General features: G+C 40.6%; 1 protein-coding gene across 1 annotated transcript in view; it reads left to right on the top strand.

Moving 5' to 3' along the window:
• The window catches only part of SCMH1 (Scm polycomb group protein homolog 1), a 183,645-nt gene that overhangs the window by 93,146 nt on the left and 65,136 nt on the right, over nucleotides 1-25,363 (top strand). The window contains 2 exon segments of the mRNA XM_035727089.1: nucleotides 7,287-7,375; nucleotides 12,088-12,331. Of these exon segments, the coding sequence (XP_035582982.1) occupies nucleotides 7,287-7,375; nucleotides 12,088-12,331 (333 nt within the window).

Raw genomic sequence — 25,363 nt, 5'->3', positions numbered from 1 at the left:
AATTGCAAAGGGAAATTATAATGAAGATATCTGTCAGTCACTCCTTAACAAGTGATCAAATTTAGTATCATTAATAATTAGATAAACTGACATTATGTGCTTCTTAAAGTAATGAAATGAGTATTCAGATCACTTGTATTTTTGTCAAAACTGTTTAGTATGAATGTAATCATAAGGAAGCAATCAGAAAGAAATCAAAGTTGTGGGATATTCTATTAAACAGCTAGCCCACACTCTTCAAAAATACCAGCTTCATGAAAAACAAACAAAAGGCAACAGGACTGTTCTAGATTAAAGGGTCCTAAAGGAACATGACAACCAAGTGCAATATGTAATTCTCGATCAGCTCCTGTATTTAAAAAATTAAACAGCTATAAAGGACATTTTGGGGACAATTGAGGATATTTTGAATTAAATTTCTTGGGTATGACAGTATTAACGGTTTTAAAAGAGAATGTCCTTGTTCTGAGGACAAATGTACTGATGTATTTAGGGGTGAAGTGTCACTGTGTCTCTGACTTCCTCATAGTTCAGAGGAAAAAGTGTGTGTAGATAGATGGAAAGCAAATATGGTGAAATGTTACTAGTTGTTGAATTTAGGTGAAGGGTACATAGTTGTTCGTGTACTGTTTTTGCTACTTTTCTCTAGGTTTAAGATTTTTCAAAATAAAAAGTTTAAATAAATTATGTATATAATTATACATATATATGTATGTGTGTTCATGTTCCCCAGGCCTCCTCTGGACCTCTCCCCAGAGTTGCTGAATCAGAATCTCTAGGTAATGGGGCTTGGGATTCTGCATGGTAAAATGACTCTCCCGAGACTCTTAACAAAATTGGTCTGTATGGGAAATATTGCTCTAGAAGAGCATTCTTCTCCTGTAAAATCTTGTATGATTTGTGTGTGTGTGTGTGTGTGTGTGTGTGTGTGTGTGCGCACACGCACACGCGTGTGCATATGCTGTTCACAAAGGGAACATTCATACTCCTTTGCAGAGTCCTCCGGGGGAAAAGATGGAAAGGTAGAATGATCCTCAGATGACATTTTTAACTCAATGCTGCCAACCTTTTCCTCACACTCCCGTGTTTTACTGACCTATTCTACTCAAGACTGTGATTATTTCTTCTAAACAAGACTATTTGGATCACTAGTTCTCAAACTTGGCTGCCAGTTAGAATCACCCAGAGACCTCTTAAAAATTTCAGTGCCTAGGCCTTACCTCAGATCAGTTAAATCAGAATTTATGATTCTGGGTGGGACCAACGTAGTCTTTAATTCTCCCTCAGGGGATTCCAATGTCCACGTTTGAGAGTCCCTGGTCTAAAACAGAAGCTGGCTTCTGGTGAGGCCCCTCGTCAAGTGTGTCGGGATCCCAGTACAGAGTGCCTAGTCAGCAAACTTGGTCACATGCTCTGGGGTATATGTGGTACCTTGACTTGAAAGGAACCCTTTGTATATTCCTGTCACTGATCAGTCTTTCTACTTGCTAAGTAGCCTCCAGGGCCTGTCAATAGAAAGGGGGTTTTAAAAAGATAACACATCTCATTTTGTGATCACAGAACTTGAACTCTATTAAAACCTCTGGGGGTGGTCAACCCAAAAATTTGGAAGTTACTTTAACCATGGTGTCTTAAAAATATTCACTAAACCCCTCTTCTCTACAGCAAGGACCCTGCCAGACCTAGGTACACACATACCTATCTAAAGATTAGTCACAACCCCCACCCCCAGTTAAATCAATCTGAATTAACTTGTGTTTGCGAGTGTATATGGGAGTGTACCAGCAATATGGGGATAGAGTCCTATCAGAACTAAACGGAATCTAGTCTTCCCAGATAGTCAGGCCAGATACTCACTCCTTCCTCAGGGAAGACAGTGCGGTCGGCACCTCTCTGCCAGTTTCACTTCTCCTTTCTTTCATGCGTGGGGTAAAATTGCGATTGTCCACTTAACCCCAGTCTGGAAGCACGGCTTTAGTTCACTGTCACCATCTGACAAATACAGAAGCAAAGAAAGTGAAGTAAGTTGTCCAGGGTTGTACGGTGAGTTCGTGGCATATTTCTGCACATGAATTTGTAGGTGTACATGTATGTGAAGCTCCTCTGGGAGAAGAGAATGAGTTGGGAATCATCTTGACAGCCATAGAGTCTAATAACTTTACAAAGCTTGGAATTATTAGATGGGACAATGGCAGAGTAGGGAGTGGAGCCCACAACCACGTGGTTCCTGGGGTGAGTGCTGTTCTGTTACTCGCCACCAGAGGGCATGAACTTTGATTAAATCCTAGATCTGGCTGATCTGCATCTAAGTCCAGAGCTTCCTCAGGTCAAGGTTGGTTTAAACAGCTGGATCCCAACTTATTCAGTAGTCCCATTGTCTTGGGAATATCTGGAAGCTCCTTATAACTGGTTCTTTATAAATATTTTTTAAAAGAAATCCTAAGTAAGCACAGAACATTTGCAGCATGCCTGGGTTTAGAATTAACGAGACCTGGCTTTGTCATATTAGCTCAGCCACTTACAGAGTTAGTTATGTGGCCACTGATGAGTTGCTCTTCCTTGACTTTTAACCTTGAATTTCAATTGCCTCACCTGCCATATCATTCATAAACTCTGCCACACCTGGTTTGTGTGGGTATTAAATGGAATAACATGATAAAGTACGCATTGATTCTTGGTACCTGTTTACTAAGTGGGGATTTTTCCTTTGTTCAGTAAAAACTCTCATGGAGTTTATATTCTAGTTGGAAAAGACATACACAGTACAAGGAAAAAGGAAAGAAAATCCAGACAATGATAAGGGCTAAGGACAAATAAAAGGGAGCAGGATTTAGGTAAGATCGTCTAGGAATGCCTCTCTGAGGAGATGATATTTCAGCAAAGAACTAACAAAGATTTGAGAAAGGGAAGGGTGTTTGAGGCAGAAGGACACAGCTTGATGTGTTTGAGAAACAGAAAGATCAGTGAATGGGGGGCAGAGGAGTGACAGGAGATGAGTTATAAGAAGTAAGCAGGTTCCATACCATGTAAGCCTTGTTAACATACCTGAAGACCATAGATTTATTTTGTGTTGTGGCATGTAAGCGTAACAGTGATGTGATCTGATTTATATTTAAAACACACACACACACACATTATTCTGGCTGTTATGTGGAGAACAGACAAGTAGGGGGGCAAAAATAGAGGCAGAGAGTGCAGCCAGAAGGCTGTTGGAATATTCTAGGCAGAGTGTGACTGGGCCTTAGATCAGGGGTGGTCCTTGGTGGGTGAGAAATCTTGAATGGTGAGAGATGGTTTGAAGATGCACATGCTGTCAAGCCTTGCTGACTAATTGTATTTGAGGGGTGCTAGAAAGGAAGGAATCAGAGGTGACTTTTAGGCCTTGTGGTCTGAGTCACCTGAGTTTAAATAAATGGTACCATTCAGTGAGCTGAAATGAGAAAGGAGCAAGTTGGGGTGGGCAGCAAATCCAGAGTTCTGCTTGAAATGTACTCATTTTGAGACCTCTTAGCATCCAAGTAGACTTGCAGAACAAGGCAGTTGGAAATATGAGCATGAAACTCGGGGCAGAGGTTTGAGCTGGGGATATAAATCAGCAGTCCTATTTTCCAAGAGACTGGAGGCCAAGAAGAAGAGAACGAGGGCCGAGCACGGAGGTGCTCCCACTTTCAGAGGTTAGGATTTCTGACCCACCTGTTCTTTTCCTCCCAAGCACCTCAGGCCATTGTTTAATTCGAGGAGATCCTCAGATTACTCTTTTTATTCTTCTTCTCTTCCCTCTTACACAAATTTATGACTCAAACTCCTTTTACCAGTAAAAACAGTATGGTAGGGCTGAGTGATTAAATATTTGAAGACATTAATGTGCTGACTGAAATGAAGGTTCTGGAGACAGAGGAATTGGGCTTAAATCCTGCCTCTGCTGTTTACTAGTGTAGTAACCTTGGATATTTTATTTCATTTCTCTGAGCTCAGTCTTTCCATCTGTAATGGCCAGCATTTATCTAACACTTGTTATACACGAGGCTGCGTCTTAAGTCTTTCACATGTCTTAACCTATTTTAATCCTTAGAACAACCCATTGACGTAGTTAACCATTTTTATCCCACTTTATTGTTAAAGAAACTAAAGCCAGAGAGAGTTTTTGTAATTTGCCATAAGTTACACATCAGGTAAGTGGCAGAGCTAGATTTGAATCGAATCGAGGCAGCCTGGTTCCTGAACCAGTGCTTCTTTTCTCGTATCTAATTCACAGAGTTGTAATAACGATTAAATGAGGTAATCCACTTAGAGTGCGTATAGCACATAGAGCCTAGCACAGCATATGTGCGTAATAAATGTGTTCTTTGGAAGGCAGCATCGTGTAGATAGTAGAGTGAAAGAGAACCAGATGAAGAATCCTAGGGCTCCAGCCTGATTCTACAAGAGCAACTTATGTGACCACAAATAAGTTTCTTAGCCTCTCTCGACTTCAGTTTTGTAATCCGCAACATAAAATCTTTGTACTATATGGTCTCTGAGGGCCCTTTCCATGTTAAAGTGCTATCTGACTGCCCAAGACAGATTATGGATACATTTGAATTTGGAGGGGGGCCCCACATCACCTTAGGGGTTGGGGAATAATGTCCCTCAGTAATTCCTTGGGTTGGTAACATTTCCGTGTTGCCCTGCTACTCTTGAAGGAACTTGGTAGGAAGTAGTGAAACAGAATAGTTAAGTACCATGAGGTCTGGAGTGAGACCATCATATATTGCAATCTTCATCACTTCCTACCCTGGACAAGATATATATCTTGAGTTTCCATTTCATCTTCTGCAAACAAAGGATAATAATAGTACATACCTCGTGGTGTTATTTCAGATATCCAGAGAGAAATTGCATGTGAAAAATTTAATATATAATAAGCAGTCAATGCGAATTAGCTATTGTAATATTATTATAAGTGTTCCTAGAGCTGAGAGGACTTTTTTTTGTTTTTTTAGCTCTTCAAGTTCCAGGTGAGGTAGAAGCTCCGCAGTAACCCATTCCTAAAAAAATGGAATTGGTAATTACATGGCAAGGTACTTGTTGGGAACTAAGGACATGAATCTGAGTGTTCTGATCCTGCAGTCATTCCTCCTACTCCTCCCTTTTATCAAGGTATAGCAAGCATTTCCCTAGAACAGTTGCGCCTTGCCTCGCCTTGCCTGGAGGTGTAGTGGACAATTCACGGCACATCTGCTCTAGGTTTGACTTGCATCAGCCCTTGCCTGACTGACCTCAGGAGAGTTTTTTCCTCACACACAGAGCAGGCCTGAATTTCTGAAGAAATTTAATTATTTTATTTATTTGTTTGTTTGTTTATTTACTTATTTATTTATTTATTTTTACCCTGATCAAAGGAAAGTGGTAGTCAAGACTCCTTTGGCTGTGAGTACAAAAACTCAACTCAAACCAGGTTAAAGGAGGGGAAAGGAGGAAGCAGGAATTACTGACTCCATATGACCGAGAAGTTAAGGCCTGCTGCTAAGTGTATTTGGACACAGGGTTTTAAACATTCTCATGGCTCCCCATCGCTTGCTCTACCTTGGCTTTACTCTCAGTTATGTTCTCCATGTAACAGTGCCAACCTACAAACATCCTTCTAGGTATGGTCTCGGAAAGAGACTCTCCTTCAACATGCCTATCATGTCAGAAAACAGTTGCCCCAACTTGGGACATATATACACACTCTTGGTGGGGGGAGTCTGATGCCTGCAAATGGCATCATATTCTGTTCCATGGCCAGGTTGGTACAATCATACGGTAGACACCCCCACCGAAGCACATAGAATTTTTCCAGAAGGAAAAAAGACAAGGCAAGCAAAAAAGTAAAACAATAGCAGTTTTAGGTGAAGTAATAGGAACATCCACTTTGCTGTCACCATTGCTGATATAAATGAGCTGTCCCAGGACCTCTCCTGACCTTGGGGAGCTCAGCTTAGCCTAGCCAGCTTTGAGACACAAAGTTTACATCATATGGGCTGGTAACTCTCTTATTTCCATTTTCTTCTCTCTTCTCATGTCCTCCCCCTTAATTATAGTTATTAATTAATACTTAACCCCCAAAGCTGATTCTTCCTTTTTCATTTTACCTGCACATTGATAGTTTAGCATAGTCCACAGTGTGGACTGAAGGTTCCAGTTGCCTGAGTTTCAATTCTTCTCATTTGCTCACTTCAAAATCTTAAGTTTACTTTATACCTCTCTTCTCATCTATAAAATGGAGATAATATTTACCTCCCTGGGTTGTCTTAAGGAGTAGTAGATGGTCTGTGGAAAGTGATCAGCACGGTGTCACATACACAGTAAAGTCCTCAGGAATAATAGTTGTTGTCACTTCCAGCTCTGCAGCTTTGATGCAGCCTGTCTGTTGTTTTGTCAGGAATGGGAAGCTGAGGTTGATGGGGATACTATTAAAAAGCACTAGTTTTGAGTATCTCAGGATAGTTGAAGCCAAATAGAAGGAAGCATTCGAAGTTCTATTTGGAAGACCGAACTATGATAACAATCTTATTTTTGCAATTTATTAATTAAATGGTACATTCTTACTGCTTTTACTTGCCGAATAACTAATGGACAATCTCTCTAGGCTTCTTTTTACTCTTTTGGAAAATGTGTATTTTGGGAGAGGATAGATTATCCCTTCCATCTTCATCATTGTCTGATCCTTAATTGTTTAAGTAAAAATGAGTATCAGAAAGTGTTTTGTAGCATGTGTGTGTGTGTGAGAGAGAGAGAGAGAGAAAGGAAGAGAAAGTGAGACAGAAATAGTGAGTTAGTTTATATTGAAATAACCCAAAAAGATTTATTTGTATATTGGATGTATCAGTTGACATATTTGGTTTCTTCTTAAGAGATTATCCTATCCCCTTTCACACTCTACTGTCTAGATCATTTCTAAGTATTGGTTAATCCTACCTCACATCTATTTTGGACTTTTCAAAGAAAGCTTTTAGACCTTATAATATATATTTTATAATACTTGTCATAGAGTCAGAAAAGTTGGTTGGGGACTTTGTCCCACTGCTTACTCTGCAACATTACATTGGGCACATTACGTTCCCTCTCCCGTGCCTCATTTCCTCGGCTGTCTAATGAGGCATTTCTTCTATTTAACCTTTAAGTCCTTTCCTAACAGTCTGTGATTCTGTAACTATCACAGCATAGGTTGTGGCAGGAGTAGCTGGATTCCCAAGGGAAAACTTGATATCACCACTCCCTTTTGAAACATATTTTTTATCTGTTGCCCATTATGTTTGCTGCAGGATTTCGGCTGAATGCCTCCTCTTGGCCCATGTTCCTTTTGAAGACACTAAATGGAGCAGAGATGGCTCCCATCAGGATTTTCCACAAGGTATGGTGTCCTTCAGTTATCACCACTTGCTTAAGGTCAAATGCTTACATTCTTTCATTTACTAAGCCCCTGATGTCTACTTTGTATTTATGGCCTGAGGATGCCTTCTCAGAAACTAGTTCAGAGGGAGGATTTTTAGTATCTTAGGAAGCCGCAACTGTCTCTGGAGGAAATTTCACCATAAGTCAGGATTCCTGGGTTTTGGGTCCCAGCTCTGCCAATAATAAGCAGTGTCCTTTTGTCCTCATCTGTAAGTGGGATTCTGTCTCCCAGGGTTGTCAAGAAGTTAAAATGTATTTATCAGAAAAACACATAAAATATAACATAAATCTAAAGGAGCTGTTCTCATCCTAGATCTTTGAATTCCCTAAGGTCCATATGCTAAACGAAGAGAAAGGAAGGAGACTATTTTTTGAATGTCTACAGTATGTTTAGAGTTGATATACACCATCTCATTTAATATCCACAGATAACTTTCTGAAGCAAGAATTACAATTTCCATTTAATAGTTAAGGAAACAAATACTTTTGAATAAAGAACTTGCCCAAGATCACATGGCTCGTAAGTAGTGGAAGAGGGATGTAAAACCTGTATCCATTCTTCCTTGTTTCTTAAGGCATGAAGCAGTCAGTCTGCTGTGAGCTGAATTCTTTAATGAGGTAAAGGAGACTGAATTAGAGTTGCCTGTGCTGCTAGTTAAGTCTAAACCCTAAGAGCACTATATGGTTCCCAGAATATAGTGTACTGGGCAACTTAAAAACCCTTTCACTACAGAATATATCAAAATGGTGGGCTGGTGGGGGAGGAAGACCAACAAATACTCTTTTACATGCTTTGCCAAGCTACCAGAAAGTTAGAAAACTCTCCAGAGGCCAGAATGAAGAAGGAGAACCAGTGTTAAGTGTATATGGTGCACCTGTAAATGCCTTAAGGGGCATTGCCAGTCTTACTTTCTAAGGATCTTGTCTTTTAAAAGCCACGGTAGGATAGATGAGCACTTGGGCCCGTGCAGGGCAGGGAAACGGCCCTGAGACTGCCACGTAGACAACCCGATCAGGTCCCTCAACTGGTTACTCCTTCTTGGAAAGACTGTTAACACTGGTGAGGAAAGTTTCTGGGTTCTAGGGAGGGGTGAAAATGGAGCCACTTTCTCCAATAAAGCGGTCTTTGCCCATGCAGGTCCATGGTTCAGATATAGTGCCTGTGTTGTCTGTGAACTTCAGAGCTATATGGAGATATTTCTGAGTGCCTGCAGAGGCAAACCCAGAGCCTCTCCAGATGGTTTGGTTGCTTTCAACCCAATGTCATAGACATCCCAAAAATGAAGCACCCCTGAAGATGAGTGTTCATTTCAGAATTTCAGAGCCCTCAAAAGCTCTCAAAACACATCCAACATGATGGGACATCGGTAGACCCAACAAACAGTAAGGCTATAACCCAATGGCTTTCAGATAATAGAAACACCAGATAGAGATTATAAATTAAGTGTTTAAAAATGATTAAAGAATGAAAAGAAGGACTTTAAAAATTGAAGTACAAAACCCTATTTCTGAAAATATTTGAAAAAAAACAAATTGAACATCTAGAAATGAAACTTAATGATTAAAAGAACAAATTAATGGGTAGGTATATAAGAAACTAGGACTTAAAGAATTAACTGAAAGACAGGTATAAGGACATTCCCCAGAATGCAGTGCAGAGAGATAAAGAGATGGAAAATATTAAAGAGAAGAGACAGAATAATATTAGAAGGTCCAATATATGCTGAATATGAACTTCAGAAAGATTAATTAGAAAGAAGAGAGAATAAGGGTATTCAAGAAGATATTAGCAGAATTTTCCAGAGTTGTGTAATAAAGACAAATACATACCTTAAAACATCACGATATGACTGAAGTCCAAAGGAGGGATCTGAACAAGTAATCACCCAGAACACCTTCCAGAGGATTACAGGTAGGCTGGCAGCACATTTCCAGACAGAAGCAGTACCAACCAAAGGATAATGGAACAGTATCTTCCAAGTACTGAGAAAAAATTGTTTTCTATCTACAATTTTATATCTAGCCATATTATTATTTCAGAATGAATGTAAAATCAAGACATTTCCAAACAAACTATACAAGTAGTACTAACATAGCTGCTGAAAGAACAACTGAAAATACATTTTCAGGAAGAAGATCATTGAACCCAGAAAGTAAGAATAGAAGAAGTGGTGGTGAGGAAAGATTGCTTAACATGTGGGTAAAGCTAATCAAGCAGTGCCTGTAACCATGTAAACTAAGTGTAATAACAAGGTGGAACTAAATTATCAAACACTTACTAACTCAGGAGTAGGTAAAATGGTCTAAGGTCCTTGTGTAGCTTGGGACTGTACATAAAGATGAGTTTAGATTTAATTATGTCAACTATCCAGTTACAAATCTTCAGGGGATGATCCACTGAAAGACTATATAAATAGAATGGTTAACATCTGAATCAGTGGAACAGTGGAAAGGGAAGAAAATTCAATTGATTGTAAAGGAGAAAAAGGAACCTGGAAAAAATCAAGTTACATAGAAAGTAGGCAGTATGATAACTGTAATAAATTTAAATATGTCAGTTATCACAAAAATGAGCTTAAACTCATCAGTTCAGACGTACAGTTAGATTGTTTTTAAACCTACGTGCTGGGGCACCTGGGTGGCTCAGTCGTTAAGCGTCTGCCTTCGGCTCAGGTCATGATGCCAGGGTCCTGGGATCGAGCCCCACATCGGGCTCCCTGCTCGGCGGGAAGCCTGCTTCTCCCTCTCCCACTGCCCCTGCTTGTGTTCCCTCTCTCACTGTGTCTCTCTCTGTCAGATAAATAAAATCTTTAAATAAATAAATAAATAAATAAATAAATAAATAAATAAATAAATCTACGTGCTGTTTACAAGAGACACTGCTAAAATATGACACTAAAATGTTGGAAGGAAAAGCAAAGATAACATTAGGCAAATCTTCATCAAAATAAAGCCAGTGCTAACCATACTGACATTAGGCAAGGAGACTTTGTTGCTGAAAGACATTCTAAAGAGGCCACTATCTAATGATAAAAGAGTACATGCTCCTGAAAAACAGTGCCTCAAATATGAAAGCAAAATTTGACAGAACTTGGACAAATTGGAAAATCTACAATTGCTGTGGGATATTTCAGTACATGTCTCTCAGTAATTGATAAATCAAGCAGACAAGGAAATTGACATATGAATCAGCATAAGCTACCCAGTATTAAATCAGCTGATCAGTTTTAAATAATCAGTTGCATTTCTATTTAATAGCAACAAGTGGCTTGAAAATAAAATTTTAAAAGATAGCACTTAGGATAGCAATAAAATTGTAATATACCTAGAAAAATGTTAGTAAAAAGCATGAGATATTTATAGAGAAAATTTAAAAATTCATGTTAAAGGAATCTACTTTAAAGAATGCTTAATAAATGGAAAATACTATCATGTTCATGGATGAGAAGGCTAAATATCATTTATATCATTTAGGATGAGAAGGCTAAATATCATTTATACAAAGGTTATTTCTTCCTAATTTAATCTATAAATTCCCTGGGATTCCAGTCAAAATCCAAATAAGGGTTTTCTGTGGACTTGAAAAGCTGATTGAAATGAATTGATTGAAATGAAATTTCATTTCAATCGATTGAAATTGAAATGAAATCAGCTTTCATATGAAAGATCATATGAAATTCATGTGAAAGATCAAGGAGAAAGAACTGTCAAAACCATACTAAAAAATGACAAAGTAGGGGATTTTTTCTACCAGATACCCATTTAATAGGATGGTGTTATTGGTGCAGGTTCAGAGTGTAAGACCAGGGAAAGAACAGAGGGTACAACACTTTTTGGGAACTTTATCTTTGCAACTACATCACAAATCCACAGTGCTGGAGAGAGTGTGCAATGCTGCAACCACTTAGGAGGGCAATTTGACAATATTAATAAAGCATAAGATGTATATACCTCTCCTATAGCACAGAAATCCTACTCTTGCATATGTACCCTAAAGTAACCCTCCCACACGTGTGCACAGGAACAGGTACAAGAATGATCATTAAAACTCTTGAAACAGTGAACAATTAGAAATGACCTTAAATGTCCGTCAGAAGAGAATGAATACAATGAATCGTGGATCACCACATTAAAAACTAATGATGTATTATATGGTGATTAACATAACATAATAAAATTAAGTTAAAAAATTTTAAAAAGAATGAATAGTGATATACACATATAATGGAATACTGTTAGCACTTGAAATGGACTGGAGCTGGATTTACCAACGATAAATTTCAAGAACACAATGTTAATGACCAAAAAGTTGTAGAATATGTACAGTATAATACCATTTATATAAAATTTTAAAGTATGCAAATGGATATGAATATATATAGTAAAATATGAAAACGTGTATGAGGAATGGGCACAAAAGGGATTCAACTTTATCTGTTACCTTTTATTTCTTAAAAAAAAAGTCTGAATCAAAAATGGTAAAATGTTAGGACTTAAGAAGTAATACTTTGGTACTCTTTGAAATTCATTTAAAACAAAGACTAAACCTTCGTTATAAATCTTATAGAGCAGCCGGTCATTTAGTCATCATCCAAATTTGGTAGCGGTCTTTTGGCACACAGAAGCCTTTGTCTTTGCATCTAGGTCTGCATATTTCTGTTTCTCGTCTAGGAACCACCATCGCCTTCCCACAACTTCTTCAAAATGGGAATGAAGCTAGAAGCTGTGGACAGGAAGAACCCTCATTTCATTTGCCCAGCCACTATTGGGGAGGTGCGGGGCTCAGAGGTGCTTGTCACCTTTGACGGGTGGCGAGGGGCCTTTGACTACTGGTGCCGCTTCGACTCCCGGGACATCTTCCCTGTGGGCTGGTGCTCCTTGACCGGAGACAACCTGCAGCCGCCTGGCACAAAAGGTAAAGGTTCATCTGTGAGCTCTTGAAATCAGGACCCAAGTTGGGAAGGGGGATTGCCTGGATCTCCCACGGGCAGTGTCTCTTCGATAAACCTCACTAGTAGGCAACTGAGGTAAAAACCAAGGTCTACCTGAGAGTAATCAGAAACAATAAGAATTAAATGTTGAAGGAAGCCAGATGTGGAGTTTGGGATAAAGTAAAAGTTCCTCGCTCGAAATATCCTGGTTTATTCTCAGGCACCTAGCCTCTCCTCTCTGTCACTTTGGTTCCTGACCTCGTTCAGAGTTTGAGTAGTATCATCTTGGGGTGCACCTCTGTGTCAGGACTCAGGGGCTTTGTATATGAGCTGGAGTAGCACCATGTCATCAGAACACTTGAGAAGCACTGTAGCACAACGGGAAAAGCATGAGCTCGGTAGCAAGACAGACGTAGGTTTGAGTCCCAGCTCTGCCTTTTTTTACCAGCCGCGTGGCTTTGGGCAGTTAGTTCACTTCTCTAAACCCCAAATTCCTCATCCATAAGCGAACACCTGCTTCATAAAGTTATTGTGAGGAATAAGTGACATGACATGTGTAAAACACTTACATAAAATCTGGCAAATAACCATTGCTAAACAAATGTTTTTACTATATTGCTGCTATTATTATAGTTATTATATGCTATATTATATTTATTACAATTACTATATAATGTATATTATGTTATGCCACATTATTATTATTATGCTATCATTATAAAAATAACCACTCCCAGTGGAAGAGTATCTATAAAATACCGGAAGAGTACCACAGAGTAGTTGAACAGTACATTATATTTCTAATGATGATGATGCTGGACATCATCCAGATAGAGTTTGAGATAGCTGCATCTCATCCCTGATGTCTAAAAGTACTAGTTAATCTGAGGAAATAGAAAGCCACCCTTTGTATTGTCTGCCAGTCTCTTTTCTAAACCTCTGTCAATTTCACTCATTCAGGGTGCCCAATATTTATTGAGCATTAATTGTGAGCCAACAGCAGTTACAAAGATGAAAAACATTTGGGCCCTCCTGGAACTTTTGTTCTAGTGGGATGAGATGGTTGATAAGCACTGAAATCAAGAAATAAACAAGGTGATTTCAGATCATCAGTTTCTCCTCAGGAATCAAGTATGATGAGGCAGTGGCAGTGGACGAGTGATCGTGAAGGGAGCTTTTGTTTAATAGCTTTATTGAAGTGTAATTGAAGTGGAACAAATGGCACATATTTAAAGTATGCCATTTGAAAAGTTTCAACATATATGTATATCCGTGAAGCCATAACCATAGTCGGGATAATGAGCATATCCATCATGCCCAAAAGTTTCCTTGTTCCTCTTGGTAGAGGGGGGAGATTCTTTAGATACAGTTCTTTTCAGGAAAATTTGTCTGAAAGGGTGACATTTGAATTGAATGACAAGAAAGAGAATTCCAAGCAGGGAGGGGACACACATATCGTGGTGCTGGGACATGAATGAATGAATGTGTTTCAGGGGCAGAGAGAAGCCTGCTCCTACTGGAATGCACTGTGTGAGGAGGAAAGTGGCAAAACCCAGTAGGACCCCGAAAGCCAGAGTGAGAATTTGGATGTTATTCTAAACATAGTGGGGAATCGTTAGAGGGCACTCTGTAGGGGAGTGACAAGATCTGGTGTACTTTTAAAAAGTCACTTGCACTTGTATCCAGAATTCAACTGAACAATGAAAAAGACAACCCAGTTAAAAAATGGGCAAAGAGTTTGAATAGACATTTCTCCAGGGAAGATATATAAAAGGCCAGTAAGCACTGGAAAAGCTACTCTACATCATTAGCCATTAGGGAAATGCAAATCAAAGCCACAAGGAGATACCACTTCACACCCATGGGTATGATATCATCAAAAGGCAGTTAACAAGTGTTGGCGAGAATGTGGAGGAATTGGAGCTCTCAGACATTGCTAGTGAGATGGTGAAATGGTGCAGCCACTTTGGAAACAGTTTGGAAGTTACTCAAAATGTTAAACATGGAGTTACCTGTAACCTAGCAATACCACTCATGGGTATACACCTAAGAGAATAGAAAACTTTTCTGCAGAAAACCATATCGTGAATGTTCATGGCAGCATTATTCATAGTAGCCAAAAAGTCCAAGTAGCCCAAGTGTCCACCATGTGACCAACAGACAAATAAAATGTAGTATCTCCATATGAAATACTGTTTGGCGTTAAGAAGGAATGAAGTCCCAAAATAATGCTATATCACAGATATACCTTGAAAAACCTTATTCTAAGAGAAAAAAAAGCCAATTACAAAAGACCACACACGGCATGACTGCATTTGTATGGGATGTCCAGAAGAGGCAGAAACACAGAGACAAAAGTAAATTAGTGGTTGCCGGTGACTTAGGGGAGAGGGGAAATGGGAAGTGACTTTGATGAGTGCAGGGATGGTAAATATGCTCTAAAATTAGATAGGGATGGTGTTTGCCATTCTGTATATCTACTAAAAACACTGAATTGTACGCTTAAAGAGGGTGAATCTTATGGTATGTGAAGTATCTATCAATAAAACTGTTATTTAAAAAATCACTTGGGCTGCTTATGGAGAATGGGTGGCACCATGGAAACTGGACAAGGAAGAGCTGAGGGTTGCTGGGATTAAGTGGGCGGCACTGAGGTGGAGAGCCCTTGAGATGGGGGCAGGGCGGCAGGGAGACACACCTTGCCTCAGCAAAGTGCTCCGTCTCTCTGTGCTGCAAGAAACAAGTGCCTGAGGTTGCTGGGAGAACTCCATGGCTGTCCTTCTGCAAGCCTGTGAGGCAGTATCTCTGGGGAAGCAGCAGGAAGAGATGTGCCTCGCGCCTCGGTGATGGTGGTGGAGTCATTGTTGTTTCCTTGAGGCAAACAGGTTAACCCTCAGTGCTCCAGGCTGTGTTCAGTGAGTAGGTTGATTTTCTTACTTTCTCACCTAGAGAATTGTGTTATTTTGTTTGGTAAATCTCTTTCAAGCCGTTAGGCCATTCTTGAGAGCCAGAAGAGCTGGGAGTCTTCGTGGGCGGGCATTCCTTTCTGACTGCGCACCCTGCTGATGAGAAATATGCCTCACTCTGTGGTTGACGCTTCCAGAGGTGTTTGCTGACTGTTTTTCATCCTCTTCTGCGTGTCTGTGGATAGCTCCGATTGGTAACAGAAGGTGACCAGAAGGACCAGGCTCAGAGAGACCTTCTCCAGTTGGCATTTCCAGAGTGGGTCATTCGGTCATCATTCCAGCAGCCAGGGCTCCTCCGATGACCCCCTTGCCCCCCCCCCCCATACCCTCAGTAGATTCTGTAGTGTAGCCTTCAGTAACAGCAGAACTTGAGCCACCTCAGTGTCCTGGCTAGGGAGCAAGTGATCCAATGTGGAAAAAATGCGGTTACTCAATTCATTTCTCAAAACAAGATGTTCTGTCTGTGTAAGCCTGTTCTCTTTCTAATCATACTGTCTCCTCCTCCCTTCCTACCTTCTGGTCAGTAGTGGGCAAATGTTAAAAAACTCAGACTAACATGAAATAGTTTCTTGCTCGCAATGAGTAGGAAAAAAATACCAATTTTATTTAATGTTCTTTTACATGCGTTATTTCATTTTATATTCCTGGTAACTTTGAACCAGGTATAATTATTCTCAGATACATTTTATTCATGAGAAAAGTGAAGTCCAGAGGATTAAGTGACTTAGTTCTCTTGATATCTGAGTCTAGAGGGAGAAGTCATGCAACTCTTCCAGTAGGGCCAGCTGTCAGGACCATTTCGAGCCATATTGCCTTCACACATCTCCCCCGTACTCTCTCCATTCTCCTTCAGGCTTTCTTCAAAGCTTCATTTGAGAACCTGGACTTTGGCTTCTAGATCCTGATAGGAAATAGGAAAGAAGCCATACTGTATATGATGAGAGCTTTGAAATGGGGTCTCGTCCCAACTGGGCCACAAACTTGTGTTACACCTTTGAGCAAGTGATTCCTAATGTGAGAGGTTGAACTAGGTGACCCTTGAGGGCCCTCCCACCCTGTGATCCTGTCCATTTCTGCTCTTGGGGATGGGTAACAAGTGACTCCTGTGACTGTCTCCGGCTTGATTCCAGGTCCAGCTCACCTACCACCTTGCTCTGCCCCCCACCCACCTAGGGTGCCTCTCTCTGACTCCTGCATGCCGACTGTTTCTCCTTAGCTGAGAAGTAGTATCCTTTTTAGAGCTCCTGAACTCCTGGGGCCCAGCCAGCTCTCATAAGCAGCAAATACCAAGCTTGCAACTAATCCAGGGTACTTGGTTATAAAAGGCAGAAGCTTTTTTTTTTTTTTTGTAATTTTTTGTAAACTCCTCACTTTTTTGTGTGTGTGACTTAACATAAAACTGAAACAGAAGCAAGCTTTACTTTTTAAATTTTAAAAAACAGGGGCGCCTGGGGGGCTCAGCTGGTTAAGCATCTGCCTTCGGCTCAGGTCATGTTCCCAGGGTCCTGGGATGGAGCCCCAGATTGGGCTCCTTGCTCAGCGGGGAGCCTGTTTCTCCCTCTCCCACTGCTGCTCCCCCTGCTTGTGCTCTCTCTTGCTATCTCTCTCTCCCTGTCAAATAAATAAATAAAATCTTTTAAAAAATTTTTTAAAAACAAAGAGTTCAGTCCACTTGGCATGACTGTAATGCTTAATTAGGCTTTTCATCATCATAACCACCCACCTAACTCCCCCTCCCACTGATTTCAAGCTGGGCGAGCCCATTTTAGATTATAGCTTGGCTTCCTATGCAGTTTTACAATAGAAAGAGAACATGAGATACAAGCTATTTCATCTTTACATTTTTATTATAAATTAATGTATTGCTCTCTGGATTACACTTCAGTCTCTTGTGACTTCACAAAGTGTAAACTGGGTCTGGCTGTTCTCTATATTGCTGATACAAATATGGGAATCCAGGAGAGGTGCTGCCCTTGAGCACACACCTGTTGGGGTGAAAGCTCAGCCAGGCCTCCTCCGACCTTTCATTCCACCCTTTCTACCTGTGACATCGTATAAAGAGAACATTTCAAAAGCTGACTCAGTGCTGTGGTTGAGGTACAGGGATTAATCTGGTCTAGAGAGTAAGAATTTGATGCTTAAAAACAAAAATTTCAGAATGTCTCTTCCAATTGTTTCTGTGAAGCATTTAAAAAGTATTTCCCATACTTTATGGATGGTCTCTTCGTCTTGTAAAACTGCATAGGAAACTATACTGTAGTCACTTTGGAACTCTGGGTCAGAACAATGGTTGGTTAAATTGTGATCCTACACTATGCAGGGAAAAACTAGGGTAGAGGCAAGAATAACACAACCCAGGCTACACTGTAGGTCACAGCATGTAGGTCAGCTGATAGGCTGATTTTCTTCAGCCAGCCAGCCATTCGTTCAAGTTCTATCAAGTCACAGCTGAGTTCTAGTCACTGGCGTAATTGATGGAGCTTCTCCCTTTAGAGTTTACATTTTGGGGAGCATATAGACAAATAGAGAATTTTAGCTTTGAAGTAATAAAATACAGAAGGGACCATAATCTAGTTTGGAGGATGGAAGGTGGAGGTCAGAAGAGGCTTCCAAAGGAAGTGACATCTAAGCTGAAACTGGAAGAATGGTGAGATAGAGGAAAAATTCTAGCTAGCAGTGGAAACAGAGAAGTGAAGGCCTAAGATTTAAAAAAAAAAAAAAAAAATGGGTTGAGGACCTAAAAAAATGTTTAAACAACTAGATTGCAGAGTGTGAAGAGAGGAATAGAAAGAGGAAAGGCTGGGCAAGTAACACAGGAAGTACACAGCTCCCCTTTTAGACTGTTCTAAAGATCGGGGTCTTTGTCCTAAAAGCAATGAGAGCCATTGAATGGACTTTCATTAGTAGAGTCACAGGTCAGATTTGTGTTCTCGAAGAGCCATTCTGGTAGCAATGAGAGGACAGGTGGCTTCCAGAAGCTGGAGGCAGAGATGTCCGTTAACAAGCTGTTACAATATTCCAGTGAAAGAATTGAGGCAGTGACATTGTGGTGAAAAGGACAAAAAGGGGGCATATTCTTGAATAAAAAGCCAAAATATGAGTTCTTACAGTTCAACTCCTGTTACAACTATTTTATTTATATAACAAATAGTTACCCCTACAACACGTAAAATACTGCGTTTTTCAGTCTAAGCATTAATGAGAGAGCTAAAATTCCTTTTTTTGTTTTGTCTAGGAAGTTAGGATTCATTGCTGCCTGGAGTCCTTGTTATATGGAACTAATTTATTAATTTCATCTTTATATCCCCCCCCAGCACTTGGCTCAATAATAATTTGTTGAGTGAAATAGATCATGCTATGTATTCTGATTCCATTTCTATTCAACATCTAAAGCCATTGTTCACTTAATTACAAAAGTGAGAGTACTACTCTCATTTTAAAAGTAGATTAAAATCTATTTAATGTTCTGTTTTTTTTTAATTTGGGAAATCTTATGACCAAAAGTAAGAGTGGCAAGGGGCACCTGGGTGGCTCAGTCAGTTAAGTGACCAGCTCTTGAGTTCAGCTCAGGTCATGATCTTGGGGTCATGGGATGGAGCCCCATGTCGGGCTCTGCGCTGGGCATGGAGTCTTCTTAAGATTCTCTCCCTCTCTCCCTCCCCTGCCTCACTCGCTCACTCTCTCTTAAAAAAAAAAAAAAGGTAAGAGTGACAAAGGGCACTCATCTCCAGAAACATTTGTATGGATGGCTCTACACCTGCCCTTCCACCCAACTTCTTTTGCTACTAAGCCACAGCAAACAGGAGAATGTCCTCTCTCTAGGAAACTCCTGGCAATTGATATGTCCTGCTAGTCAGGTGTGTTCACTAACCATGTCAGAAAAGGTGCAGGCACGCGGATTAATAAACAAAACAAATTCTTTGGTACCTTTAATGAGGACAGCCTCTGGGCTCTTTGGCTGTTTTCCTTTTTACCCTCTCAGGTATTCTGGTTCCAGGCCTTGCCTTTCTTTAATATATCATTTCCTCCCCACACACCCTTGCATGCATGCACGCACAATCTCTGTCGTTATTCCAGCTTTGGCCTTGTACTCGACTCACACCCAGCTCTGGCCTTTATTCATCCATGTGTCCAGTAGTTACAGAGCAGCCTTTCAGTAATGCTAGGCTCAGTGGAGGCTAGAGAGAAGTGCCTACTTCCCAGGTTGATCGAGTAATTGAAATGAGAGACTGGGCGTGCACGTGCCTGGCACCGAGTAGCACATGGCAGATGCCCACCATGTGCTAGTTCTGTCTGCATTGAGATGCCTGGATGTCCCAAGAAAAGGGAGCTATGCATAGAAGCATTTAAATGCACTATTTTGGTCAGAAAAAATACACATACTTAGGAGATGAGGTTTGTGCAGTGAACTAGTACTCCTGTAACTGGCTTTCTTGTGATTATATGCTTATGGTACACAAATAGAAATAGGAAAAGGGGGAAATGACATGAGTGACACTAGATTAGGAAGCAGGGATCTGGGTTCTCCCTCTGATTCTAATTATATCTGCCTAAGGGGCAGAAAAGTCCTGCCTCGTGCCCCTCCTCCAGCTTCCTGGAGCTGCTCCTTGGCTCTGCCCACTTCCCTGGCCTTCACCAGCCACAGGTGCCTGAGAAAGGTAGCAAGTTTTTGGCACATGTGATGAAACAACTGGTATCTCTCAGACTCCTGGAAATAGTTAGATGTGACTTAAGCACCTCATAGATTTGACCGCACCTGCTGTTGTCTTCACAATTCTTAGACCCGTGTAGTTTTCTTTGGCAAGCTTTTATTACAGCACCCACTGTATGCCAATGTCACCTTACAGGATCCCCTATTTTAAATAAGTGTATGTGGTTTTTAGGAAAGCCATACTGGATACCAGTCATATAAACCCTTTATAATTACATTCTCTTCCTTAATTAAAGAGATGATTTTTTTTGAGGACATATCACAGTTCTAATCTCAATAATGACTTACTAAGTAGGAAAGACATAAGCATTCAAGTATATCAGGAAGATGGGGAAAACTTGGCAAACTCTTAAACAGAGCAAAGAGAAAACGAGATTTTGAGGGTGCAACGGCAGGAAGGCCAGGGGTTTGACAATAAGCTCTCGGGACTCATTGTCTCACGCTAAGGACAGCTGGAACGTGCTCCTGCGACGGCTGGTGTGACTGAGGACTGTGTGCTTCATCACATTGTACTCCGCACTGCCTCTCAGAGGGCCCTGGGTTTCACCAGACCCGTTTGCAGATCATCTTCTGAAAACACATAGCCCTCCACTTGGCAGAAACTGCTCCCGAATCCTCTTAACCTACTGCCCTACACGGCGAAGGTCCATCACTCCTTTGAATGTCAGTAGTAGAAGGTTCTTAAATTTGGCTTGTGGTCCCATCATGCATGATTCTGTTATCCTCATTCTCTATAGATTTATCAGCCCAAAATGTCTCCAGGAAAGCATGAAAAGTCTTTATAGTTGCAGAGGTCTTCTCTCCATGCTGTAGGAATTAGAGTCAGGAGGGAGAGAAGGAGCTAGATCTGGAGAACTGAAAGTGTTAACTGAGCTAGATCAGAGCAAGAGACAACCCATGCTTTATTAAGTGAACTTGAATTTAGAGGAGTGGAGTTTCAGCCTTGGCATCAACCCAGCTGGCAGCACACAACTGAACCCAGCCAAGTTGAGCAAAGCTAATAAAGAACACATCCTCTAAGTAACTGTGCCAAGGCCAGTGATACACTGCCATGAATGAAAACAAGATCCTAGTCCAGGAAACTGATAAACCAAATGGGTTTCCCCCTGTTCCTTTTTTCTTTTCCATTGTTCATGTTCTAGTCATGTAGACACACACATACCCCCCCCCCCAGACACACACACATACAAGCTGGACTTACTTACATTTTACAAATCAGTTTCCAATTCCATATAGTGCATTGTTGCTGGAGAGAGGAGAGATCTGATCATTCTTTTGGGCAGCTAAGACTCCTAACTAAAGATCATTGGAGAAATCTAGAAATCAGCAATACCCTGATGCCCTTTTTTATTATAAGTAGGCATGTTTAGTTCATTATCCTCCATCCTTTATTTGGGGATACACTCTTGTGTTGTTTATTGGTTTCAGGGTAAAATACTGGAAAGAGCATGAACTTTAAAAACCAAAAGATCTAGGTTCAAATCCTAGCTTTAGTTGTGTGTGCTCTGGCAACTTCTATGAGTTCAGTATCTGCATCTTTAAGATATCCACGTATAATGGTTGTCTCAGGAAAAGGCACTTGTGGGACTGTTTGAGTTGCAAGCTCAAGTATCCACTTTTTCATGGAACATCATCGTTAATTAAAAGAACAACTGATTTGGGTATTTGGCAGACTCTTTCTCCAAAATTAAGTGAGCTGGTCACTTCAAGGAAGACAACCTATAAGCATTTGCTGTAAATGAGAAGTTTAAACTTTCAAGTGAAAATCAGATTTGGGGGAAACTTCTACCCACCAACATGAGCTTATCTTCCTAATATGTGAAGGCTTCAGAGTCACTCTTTGCCATGTTCTCTTCCATCTAGAAGTTGCTTTAGTTAAGATTCAGTTATCTGCCTTAATATTAAATATGAGGTGTCAGGGAAGTAAAAAGGCATAGAAGTCTAGGATCTCAGGGTTAGAGGGAGTTCAGAAGTCATCAAATTCAACTTCCACCTGATTCAGGACACTCCTTGAGTGCGTCCCCTATAACTACATGGCTAGCCCTTACTTCAGTTCTTCCAGAGACAGGGAGATTGTAACCTCCCAGAGCTGAACCTTTCCCATTTGTGATAGCTCTCATGACTACAAACATTCTTTTTAAATTTTGAACTAAAATCTGCTTTCCCCCAGTATCTATCTATTGGCTCTCATTTTGTTTCTTATTTCACCTGAAGCCTTTTTCAGATAGCTCTTGATACTCTTGTTCCTCCAGACCTTTTTTCTCCAGATACCTCTGAAATTGGATAGTTTCTGTACCCCTCATCAGCTTGGACTTCCTTCTGGACCCATTTCAGCACACACTGTTGTGCCCAGAACCAACCCCACACATCAGGGGTGGTCTGACTAGTGCAGAATGGAGTGGCAGTCCCACTTCCCTTAAAGGGGGACCATACTGTCCACCTTCTTGAAGATAAGGGATTGCATTGTCTCTCTTTTTATATACTTAAAACGGCTATAGTTGATGCTTATTGTTACCCCTTATCTAGTCTCAGCACAAGTTGAAGCAAACTTCAGGACACAATGGCCATCTTGGAGAAGAGGATTTTCTGGTAGTTTGGGTTTTTTTCTTTGCCACTAAAGGGTAAGGATGGTAAATACAAGATTTGGAACATGCTTTTACAATTCTTTCTTATCACACTATCCAGGTTGTGATACACCCGAGTATTTTCCTCAGGAAAAGTTTTCATCAGATAAAAGGATTCCACTTCTTTCCCAAGGATAGCTTTTCTTCGTTCAAACCAGTAGGGATCATATAGTACCAGCTGTGTAGAAACATGGAAGCTGCCCTTAGAGCTGAATTTGCCCAGGTACCCATGGCCAATAGAGTGTGCTTTAAAGTGGTCTTATTTGTAACTTTCCATGGAGAAGAATGTAGATCACAAAAATGCTTAACTTTTTGTGTGTTTGCTATTTTAGTACTACCTTAAACTAAACATCTTTTATAATGTTGTTTGGAAGAATTTAATGAGCACCATTTTAGTAAGAAAGGAAATTAACCTTTACAATGCCCCGTACAAGGTCCCCAATACAGCCAGCACTTTGATACATTATCTCAGTAAATCTCCCCCCACCCTCCCTTGCAGGGTTTATATAGTACAATAGTCCCCTCCTTATCCGCAAGGAATATGTTCCAAGACTCCCAGTGGATGCCTGAAACCTCAGGTGATACTGAACCCTATATATAATGCTTTTTCCTGGACATACATATCTGTAGTAAAGTTTAATTTATGAGTTAGACACAGTAAGAAATTAATAGTCACTACTAATGAAATAGAACAGTTACACTATACTGTAATAAAAGCTCTGTGGATGTGGTGCCTCTCTCTAAGTATATTATTGTTCTGCACTCACCCTTCTTGTGATGAGGTAAGATGATAAAAGGCCTGCACGATGAGATGAAGTGAGGGGAACGAGGTGGGCATTGTGACGTAGCATTAGGTAGTTGACTTTCTGACAGTACACCAGGAGGATCATTTGCTTCCAGACTGCATGGGTGGCTCTTAAAAGCAAAACCATAGATAAAGGGAACTACTGTATGTAACCTTGTTTACATATGAAGAAACTGAGCCTCAGAAAGTTTACTAGCAGGAATAAGAAGTGAAATTTGTTAAGTCCCTAGGTCATCTCAGACACAGTGCTTATCATACCCACGTCTTCAAGCTTTATCTCAGTTCAACTTCATAATAACCCATAGCTCAAAGGGGTTACATGATTTGCAAGGACCTGGACCTAGCTCCATGGGTTTCTAACTTCAAAATCCATGTTCTTTTTACTGTACCACACTTCTCTATGCCTCAAACAAGGTTTAGAGATACTCATTAGGTAAATAAGTCTGAGATAATTGTGGATAAGATTGAGTTAATGAATGTTAAAGTATTTGAGAATTGTGAGGTGTGATTCTCATGTGAGAGGTTTCTATCAGTGATTTTGGAAATGCATGGTGAAATCAACCAGAAACTCCAGGGCCCTTTTTCACCCCTAGCAGCTGGGGTGGGGATGAGTTTGAAATGTGTGTTGGGGATAGAATGAGAGGGATCAAGAGTGGGAGATAGATCCTTCAAAGCACCAATAGCTAGTTACTGTACATCTGGACAAGAGAAGTCCGTTTTCCAGGCCAGTCATGATCAGCTGTTCAGCCACAGAAAATGAAATATAGTAGCTCTCCCAGGGGAAGTTATTCATAATTGAGTCAAGCCACCTGTATGTATACATTATATAGTTGTGCACTCAACTATGCCAATTGAGATACTCCGAGGAAATTTAACGTTCATGGAAGTAAAAGGAAGGAGAAAGCCATCTAGGGACACTGGGTAGGATCCCCCAAGGATATTTTGAGTGCATGCAAGTTTCTCTGTTTCTTTTTCCCAGTCTTGCTATAGCTGTCACTAGCCTGTTTCTGCTTTATACCACCTGGAAGCCTGTTTGGAGAGGGGCTGACAGCGCCTGTTTAGTTACTTGTACTTTTCAGTGACCGTGTACCACCACACTTACCTTCTTTTTGCTTTCATTTGTTTATGCGTGTCTTTGTTTTCAGAGTTATGTTAACATATCTCAAATAAAATAATATTCTCATCTTGATTAATTTAGCAGGCACTAACCCCCAACCCCATCGAAATATTAAATAGTGTTAATTTTATTTTCCACATTAACATTGAGGAGTAATTGGATTTTCTTTTTTTTTTTTTAAGATTTTATTTATTTATTTGACAGAGAGAGAGAGAGAGAGATCACAAGCGGGGGGAGGGGCGCAGAGGGAGAGGGAGAAGCAGGCTCCTGACCGAGCAGGGAGCCCGATGCGGGGCTCAATCCCAGGACCCTGGGACCATGACCTGAGCCGAAGGCAGACGCTTAACCGACTGAGCCACCCAGGTGCCCAGGATTTTCTTTATCTTATCTTTCCCAGTAATGCCTGTTGATCTGTACCTGGCTTTTACTGTAATACATGATGCTAAAAATTGAAAATGCAGTAATTCAAAAATATTTATTGAGTTCCTACTGTGTTTTGGCCAGTATGCTAGGTATAACAGGGAATATAATTTCATTAGGGGAGATCAGATATAGATAAACAGAATATGAAGTAGAAACAGTTGTTGCTGATTTGACTTTCTTCTGCATTGTTTCTTTTTTCTCTTTTTCTTTTTTTTTTAAAGATTTTATTTGTCAGAGAGAGTGAGCACAAGCAGGGAGGAGGGGCAGAGGGAGAAGCTGCAGGACTCGATCCCAGGACCCTGAGATCATGACCTGAGCCGAAGGCAGACGCTTAACCCACTGAGCCACCCAGGCGCCCCTGCATTCGGTT

This window comes from Zalophus californianus, chromosome 4 (genome assembly GCF_009762305.2).
Source record: "Zalophus californianus isolate mZalCal1 chromosome 4, mZalCal1.pri.v2, whole genome shotgun sequence".
NCBI lineage: Eukaryota > Metazoa > Chordata > Mammalia > Carnivora > Otariidae > Zalophus > Zalophus californianus.
This window is presented reverse-complemented; position numbering and strand designations above follow the sequence as displayed.